We start from the raw sequence: 7,934 nt of genomic DNA on the forward strand, positions 1-7,934 counted from the left end.
AAAAAAAAAAAAAAAAAAAAAAAAAGATGCTCTCGGCCGGGCTCACGCCTGTAATCCCAGCACTTTAGGAGGCCGAAGCAGGCGGATCACAAGGTCAGGAGATCGAGACCATCCTGGCCAACATGGTGAAACCCCATCTCTACTAAAAATACAAAAAAAATTAGCTGGACAAGGTGATGGGCGCCTGTAGTCCCAGCCACTCGGGAGGCTGAGGCAGGAGAATGGTGTGAAGCCGGGAGGCAGAGCTTGCAGTGAGCCGAGATCGCTCCACTGCACTCCAGCCTGGGCGACAGAGCGAGACTCAGTCTCAAAAAAAAAAAAAAGAAAACGAAAAAAAAAAGATGCTCTCCACTCACTCACTGAGTTGCTGATCTCCTGTAACCTGGCTTGTCTCCCCACGAACCACTGAAGCTGCTCTTGCTGATATCACCAACAATCCCTTTGCCAAGAAATCCCATGGATTCCTCTCAGGCTTTATCTTACTCGACTTCTGTGCAGCTTTACATGCTGGAGCCCTTCCTGGAACACCCACTCCTCAGGCCTCTCCTTGGGGATGCTGCACCCTCTCTTCTAGCTGCTTGGTCGGTCACTCTCCTGCCCTCCTGGGCTCTAACGTTCTGGGCAGCCTGTCCTGTAGGGAGAGAAGAGCTTCCTCTTCTCACACTTCTGTATTGTGGCTACCTTAACACCTACCTCCCTGTGCCCCAGGATCTTCCTTGGAGCGCTAGTCCTACTGCGCTTCTCCACTTCAATGTTTCCAGGTTCCCTTCCTGCACAACCACCTAGTCCCACTGTGTTCTCTTATTTCTGTCAATGGAACCACCATCCATCCAGAGCCCAAATCCCTGTCTTGATTCTGCTTGACCTCTTGGGTCTGTTCCATGTCCTGGGGTCTCTCTCTTCCTAACACCCGTGCAACGTGTCCACTTCTATCTTCTGCCACCACCTTAGCTCAGACTGGTAGCATCTCCTCCCTGTCCTGTGCATCTCATGGCATTATTCTTGCTCTCCTGCTGACCAGCGGCGGTCTTGCTAGTGTAGGAACATGACTGGGTCACCCCTACAGTTCCGACAACCCTTCATTTCAAGCCCATCTGCCTTGCTGTGGTTACTCAGGCTCTTTGGACTGGGCCTGGCTTCCTGCCTCTCTTCTCCTCCCCTCTTGCCCCAGTGCACTCCTCAGCTTGGCCACCCTGAGCTGCTTTTCACTTTTCACACAAGCCAAATAATCTTTTTCCTCTGCACAGACTGCTCCTTCTTTCTTGGTGCCTGACTAGCCCTCACGCATTCTTCGGTGACTCAGTTTACACTCTTTTCTTCCAGAAACCTCTGCCTGGGCCCCAAGGCTGGGTGAGATAAGGCTCGATGCCCCTTATCAGTGCTCCTGTGACATATGCTACTTTCCCCAGCTGCAGGTGTTCACTGGCACTGTCATTGCCCATTAGGTGCTTCTGCTACAGTATGAACTCTGCCAGGACGGAAATATGGCGCTGGGTTCACAGCTGGATCCCCAGCACCAGACTGTGCCAAGAATGGAATATGTGCCTAAAAGATGGTCAGAGAATTCAGCAACGTTTCCTGAGGGTCATACAGTCTAGAAATACACAGAAGACCCAGACTAGATGCATATATAGATAGCCCTGGAAAGATAAGAAAGGTTAAAATGGATACTAAGGCTATTTGGTGGCTATGAAGAGTTTATTACAGAGAGCAACTGGAGCCCCCAGCTCCACTCAGGGACGTCCTCTCAAATCCACCTCTGAAGATGCATGAGATAGAGGAGAGCTATTTACTGCACCTAGACTCCAGGCAATGAAAACAGGGTGAGGGTCGAGGGCAGGGATCTGAGGAGCCACATCAGACCAGCCTTACCTTCATGTTGTCAGGGGGGTCTCCTTGGCCTGTAGTTGCACAAACAAATATCACCAGGGGCTCGTTAATCAGATTCACCTCAACAAAAAGACACACACACGTAAGACCTCCGGCTGTAGGGACTGGGCGTCCTTCCCCAAACTCGACCCCCTTCTCCTGCACTCAGGCTGACAGGGCAGAGGAATTTATGTGAGCGGCCACACCGTCTTCTCTTTCACGTTCCAACCTCCTCCAGGTGCTAAACTGAACTCCTCTTCCCAAGCCTCCCCTTTCCCTAAATCCGCCATAAGGGAAAGACCCGCTCTCAGAGACAATGCGACGCCTTTTGGGTCGATGACCCCGAGAAGCGGGCACGCCAGGCCTGTTTGTCCCCCACGCCGAGGCCCTAGCTAGCCCTCACCACCGGGTAGGAGTCCAGGGCCTGCACCCGGCAGCCAAGCCGCCGGCGCCGGGCCTCGCGACCCAGTCTCTCCGACACATCCTGAGCCGTGCCTGTCTGGCTGCCAAAGAGCACCAGAAGCTGCGGGTTCGGCATCTGGACGCGCCCCGCTCCAGGTCGGAGACTAAGAACTAGAAGGCAGATCCCGCCGGCCGGGATACAGGGACCGCTCCGCCTTCCGCCGTCGACCGGAAGTGACGCACTAGGGACGCGCCCGGTGGGGCATGGCGTCCGAGCGAGGCGGACGTCCACCGGCGGCCAGGGTTGAGTCCCGGGTCGGGGCCAGGGCATTGCCGGCGCACCAGGGCCGAGGGCTGGGGGTGGCGGGGCTGCTCTCTGCCTCTCGCTCGCAGCAGCGGCGGCAGGCGCGGGCGAGGGCCACGGGGAGAGGAGACGCAGCCCCGCGGGTGGCACGCTCGGCCGGGCCCCGGCCCGCGCTCAACGGGCGCGATGCTCTTCTCGCTCCGGGAGCTGGTGCAGTGGCTAGGCTTCGCCACCTTCGAGATCTTCGTGCACCTGCTGGCCCTGCTGGTGTTCTCTGTGCTGCTGGCACTGCGTGTGGATGGCCTGGTCCCGGGCCTCTCCTGGTGGAACGTGTTCGTGCCTTTCTTCGCCGCTGACGGGCTCAGCACCTACTTCACCACCATCGTGTCCGTGCGCCTCTTCCAGGATGGAGAGAAGCGGCTGGCGGTGCTCCGCCTTTTCTGGGTCCTCACGGTCCTGAGTCTCAAGTTCGTCTTCGAGATGCTGTTGTGCCAGAAGCTGGCGGAGCAGACTCGGGAGCTCTGGTTCGGCCTCATTACGTCCCCGGTCTTCATTCTCCTGCAGCTGCTCATGATCCGCGCCTGTCGGGTCAACTAGCCTCACCGAGGTGCCGGAGAGGGAGCGCTGGACGGCTAGAATGCTGACCTCAAGCCGAGGCCCTACTTGCGCCGCACCGGAGGAGAGGCTCTCTAGTCTAAAGGCAACTCCTGCTTGCGCCGAACTGAGTGCCCGGTTTCCCTATTTCCATCCTGCCTGAAATGGTTTCTTCAGCAGGGTTTAAAAGAGCAGCCTTCATCCTGAAAATGTATTTCTTTTTATTTAATGCTTTGAGTAGATAATCCTGAATTGAGGTCCTGAGGAGGCCCCCAGGCCAGACAGTCCTGAACCCCTCTGACACTTGGAAGCTGAATATAAGTAAAATGTCCCGGTGGACTCTGAGTATTTCCTGTGGATCCTGGGAAAGTACTGTTGCACAAAGGCTGCAAAGCTGGACTCAGGAATGTCCTCCAACCAGCAGCGCCGACCTGAGAGCTCCCTGTGCCGTCCATCCAGACCAGACTTCGGTAGATGCCTTTGTTAGATCAAATGTAAACCAGCTTGTATCTCCCCTGTGCCACGAGAGATTGGCTTTTTATTCCAGTCTAGGCAGAGAGAGAAGAATGTTGAATAAGAGCACGATTAGGGTCCTGTCTGGTTATCTCTTGCCCACGAAAAGAGCTCTGCTGTCCAGGCACTGCTTGGTTTCCTATCCCAGCGAAGACTGCAGTTCCGTGGACCTTTTCACCACCTTGTGGCTGGCACTCTTAGCACACCTGAGACAGATTTAAGCCTCCCTGAGAGACTGAAGAGAGGAACAGGTGTCGGATACTCATAGGCACTGAGACCTACAAATGGGAAAGTTGTGAGTGGCCCAGCTTTGTTGGCCTATGAACTTTGGTTTGATGCCAGTCAGGTGCCAAATGAGAACCTTTGCTGAGATGCAAATAAAGTAAGAGAATGTTTTCCTGAAATGAATAGTGGTTGCCTGTACCCCTCAAAGGTTAAATGTGATGAATATTGAGATACTCTCTGCTGCATGGTGTAACTGGTTACAGAGCTGCAGTTTCGGATGGGTTGAAACCTGTGGCTAGAGCTTAGTGGATGGTGGTGGTGGTGGGAATCACTCGTTCTGGAGAATCCCTCCTTCCTGCTCTAGGAGGCCGGTAACTCAGGCACCTGCCCCACCCTGTGTGAAGACAACAGTCTAGGCTCATGTTGAAGACCCGTTGAATAGTTTGTGACCCCAGAGCCCATGACTTCTTGCCAGTGTGTGGTATTGTGTGGGCCTTGGCACTCTGTAGCACGGGGATCAGCAAACAATGTCCTAAGGCCTGTTTTTGTGTGACCCTTGAGCTGAGGATGGTTTTTACACCCCTAAATAATTAAAAGCAGGCCGGGTGCGGTGGCTCACGACTGTAATCCCAGCACTTTGGGAGGCTGAGGAGGGCGGATCACGAGGTCAGGAGATTGAGACCATCCTGGCTAACACGGTGAAACCCCGTCTGTACTAAAAATACAAAAATTAGCCGGGCGTGGTGGTGGGCACCTATAGTCCCAGCTACTCGGGAGGCTGAGGCAGGAGAATGGCGTGAACTCAGGAGGCGGAGATTGCAGTGAGCCGAGATCGCGCCACTGCACTCCAGCCTGGGTGACAGAGCAAGACTCTGTCCCCCCGCAAAAAAAAGCAAAAGCAGAACGTGTGACAGAGAGTGAATATGACCCTCAGAGTCCAAGGTCTCTTAATTGGCACTCTTGGCCTTCAGGGCCAGAAGATTCTCTAGTGAGGATGCAGGCTGTTTCGCAGTGTTTCTGTCTCTCCTGGGTAGATGCCAGTAGCAACCTTCACTTGTGACAACCAGATGTTTATCTAGACATTGCCAAGGGCCCTGGGGGACAAAACTGTCCCTGGCAGAAACCAGTGGGCTAAAATATTTCCTATCTGGGACCAGACGCGGTGGCTCACGCTTGTAATCCCAGCACTTTGGGTGGCTGAGGCGGGCGGATCACGAGGTCAGGAGTTTGAGACCAGCCTGACCAACATGGTGAAACCCCGTCTCTACTAAAAATACTAAAATTAGCTGGGCATGGTGGCGCATGCCTGTAATCCCAGCTACTCTGGAGGCTGAGGCAGGAGAATTGCTTGAACCTGGGAGGCAGAGGTTGCGGTCAGCCGAGATAGCTAGCGCCACTGCACTCCAGCCTGGGCAACAGAGCGAGACTCCATCTCAAAAAAAAAAAAGTCCTATCTGGCTCGTTACACAGGTGTGCTGACCTCTGCTCTCATGCATCGGCCTCGCCAGCGTATTGCAGTGTCCGCCTCTGCCTGGCGTGTATGCTTAGTTGTGTAAATCGTGGAGGGGCTTGTGTCGGAGGCAGCTTATCTGGTTTGTTGCACAGCTACGACAATGTGTCAAGCCTGGGATCGGCATAACTTTTGTCAAAGCCAGATTCAAGCTGAACAGTGGGAGTGAGTTTCCTCGTGATGTTATTTATTTCTAGATTTTGTGTTTTGCGTGTTCCCCTGTTTTATTTTGGTAGTTCAGAATTGGGCAACCCTATTAGGGTAGAAGTGATGAACAGTGGATGCTTCCTTTGGAAAGGCGATTTGAGGAGGGCCCTATGGGAGGAGACACTTGGCTTCTGGAAGGCTGAAATGAAATTCTGGCCGGGCGCAGTGGCTCACGCCTGTAATCCCAGCACTTTGGGAGGCCAAGGCAGGCGGATCACGAGGCCAGGAGTTTGAGATCAGTCTGGCCAACATGGCGGAACCCTGGCTCTACTAAAAATACAAAAATGAGCTGGGCGTCGTGGCAGGCGCCTGTAACCCCAGCTACTTGGGAGGCTAAGGCAGGAGAATCACTTGAATCCGGGAGGTGGAAGTTGCAGTGAGCCGAGATCCTGCCACTGCACTCCAGCCTGGGTGACAAGAGCAAGACTCCATCTCGAAAAAAGAAAAAAAAATTTTATTTTCTTCAGCTTAATGGAGTGGCAGGAGAATAAGGCAGCATTAAGCTAGCGGCTGCTGCAGACTGTCATGGGGCACAGAAGCTGAGGAGGGCATCCCCAAGTTAAAAAAAGAAAAACCTGTTCTGCGTCTTCGCAGAGACCCAGGTGACCCTGGAGCACTGTCCCTGAAAGGCAAGTGGTGTGGGAAGCAGCAGTGTCTACTGAGCAGGCTGCTGACTGCAGGGCAGGTGATGGAAAGACGGTGATGTCCGCACTCCAATTCCCCTTCTCCCCATGGCTCCAAGCGATCTCCCTATTATCTGCAGGCTTGAAAGACTGTGGAAGCACTCCGAAGCCCTCCCTGGGACAGAAGGGACTTGTCGGCCTGGAGGCTGTGCTCTCAGGGTCATGGCATCTGGAGCCTGAATGGGGGGAAGTTCAACCGATGGGAGAGGAATAGCCTTACCGTGGCGGCAGGGTGGAGTGATCAGACGCAGGGGTCGGCCCTATGGGGCCCACCGTTACCCTGGCTTTTTTTTTTTTTCTTTTTGGCTCTTAATGCATTGGAGAACTGTCCAAGCATACAGGGCCCTGCCCTGGTGAGCCTGCTTGCGTGTGGCGGGAGAGGCTGCTTCCTTTGTGCCTGCTCCTGCACATGCTTTGTGGGGACCACGGATGGAAAGGTTGGGGTAAGAGGCTCCCACCTGGGCAGCCTATAAAAACTAGCGATTTCTGAGAAACTGGTTCGTTGGGGCTGCGCAGGGCTCCAGAATTGGCATTTCGAAGCCCCGCAGGCACCTGCCGGAGGTCGGAGGACCCCTGGTGAAAGCAGGGCCCGGGCCAGAGTGTGGCCTGTGCACCGTCCACGGGCGCGGGTGCCTTCGGTCCTGGAGCAGCCCCCTTCCTGCACCCTCAGCGGATGGAACAGGCGGCTTCGGTGCTGGCAGCGTGAGGAAGTCCCAAGCTCAGCCAAGGTCACTCGGGGCGCGGGGCCCAGGGGCCGCCCACCCAGCTCCCCGCAGGGACGCCGGGAGGCGAGAGCGCAGGGGCGGAAGTGGGGTCCGCCAGTGAGCAGCGCGAGGCGCCTGGGTGTGTCCGAGGGGCCTTCCCAATGGAGGCCGGCTCCGGTGATAGGCGTTGTCCAATGAAGTCCCTTGGGAGGCGGGGTTGAGGAGAGTGTTGTCCAATCGGTAGGGTCACCTGAGGGGCCCGCCCTCCTCTCCTGCCATAGGTGGGCGTCCCGCGCGGGGCGGGGAGAGCGGGCTTCCCCCCAATGGTCGGTGGCCCGGGAGGGGGCGTGGCCGCGGCGCCCAGGTCTGCCGCGACGGCGGCGGCCACTCCGGCCCTCAGTCCAGCCGTCCGCGGCCGCGTTCGAAGCATGGCCGCCCTGGGGCGGCCGGGCTCGGGGCCGCGCGCTGCGGTGCCCGCCTGGAAGCGCGAGATCCTGGAGCGGAAGCGGGCCAAACTGGCCGCGCTGGGCGGGGGCGCGGGGCCCGGGGCGGCGGAGCCCGAGCAGCGGGTGCTGGCCGAGAGCCTGGGCCCGCTGCGCGAGAACCCGTTCATGCGGCTGGAGGCCGAGCGGCGGCGGGGCGGGGGCGCGGCGGGGGCGCGGCTGCTGGAGCGGTACCGCCGCGTGCCCGGCGTGCGCGCCCTCCGCGCTGACAGCGTCCTTATCATCGAGACGGTGCCCGGCTTCCCGCCCGCGCCGCCCTCCCCGCCCGCCCCAGGGGCCGCGCAGATCCGCGCCGCCGAGGTGCTGGTGTACGGGGCGCCGCCCGGCCGCGTCAGCCGCCTGCTGGAGAGGTTCGACCCGCCCGCTGCGCCGCGCCGCCGCGGGAGCCCCGAGCGCGCCCGCCCCCCGCCCCCGCCGCCG

General features: G+C 57.5%; 3 protein-coding genes across 6 annotated transcripts in view; 2 read left to right on the plus strand and 1 right to left on the minus strand.

Moving 5' to 3' along the window:
• NDOR1 (NADPH dependent diflavin oxidoreductase 1) overlaps nucleotides 1-2,504 on the minus strand; it is a 14,598-nt gene extending 12,094 nt beyond the window's left edge. For 3 of the 4 annotated variants that reach the window (XM_025360828.1, XM_025360827.1, XM_025360826.1), the window contains exons 1-2: nucleotides 2,273-2,504; nucleotides 1,873-1,950 (exon numbers count right to left, since the gene is read on the minus strand). In XM_025360828.1, the coding sequence (XP_025216613.1) occupies nucleotides 1,873-1,950; nucleotides 2,273-2,407 (213 nt within the window). In that variant the 5' untranslated portion in view covers nucleotides 2,408-2,504. The remainder of the gene's footprint in view (nucleotides 1-1,872; nucleotides 1,951-2,272) is intronic. The other variant, XM_025360830.1, reaches the window with a different exon arrangement.
• Nucleotides 2,505-2,508: 4 nt separating this feature from the next.
• Nucleotides 2,509-4,086, plus strand: TMEM203 (transmembrane protein 203). The gene has a single exon (XM_025360834.1). It carries the CDS (start codon nucleotides 2,762-2,764, stop codon nucleotides 3,170-3,172), a length of 411 nt encoding a protein of 136 aa, XP_025216619.1. The 5' UTR covers nucleotides 2,509-2,761; the 3' UTR covers nucleotides 3,173-4,086.
• Nucleotides 4,087-7,397: 3,311 nt separating this feature from the next.
• The window catches only part of TPRN (taperin), a 9,532-nt gene continuing 8,995 nt past the window's right edge, over nucleotides 7,398-7,934 (plus strand). The window contains exon 1 of the mRNA XM_025360825.1: nucleotides 7,398-7,923. Within this exon, the coding sequence (XP_025216610.1) occupies nucleotides 7,440-7,923 (484 nt within the window). The 5' untranslated portion in view covers nucleotides 7,398-7,439. The remainder of the gene's footprint in view (nucleotides 7,924-7,934) is intronic.

Source organism: Theropithecus gelada, chromosome 15 (genome assembly GCF_003255815.1).
Source record: "Theropithecus gelada isolate Dixy chromosome 15, Tgel_1.0, whole genome shotgun sequence".
NCBI lineage: Eukaryota > Metazoa > Chordata > Mammalia > Primates > Cercopithecidae > Theropithecus > Theropithecus gelada.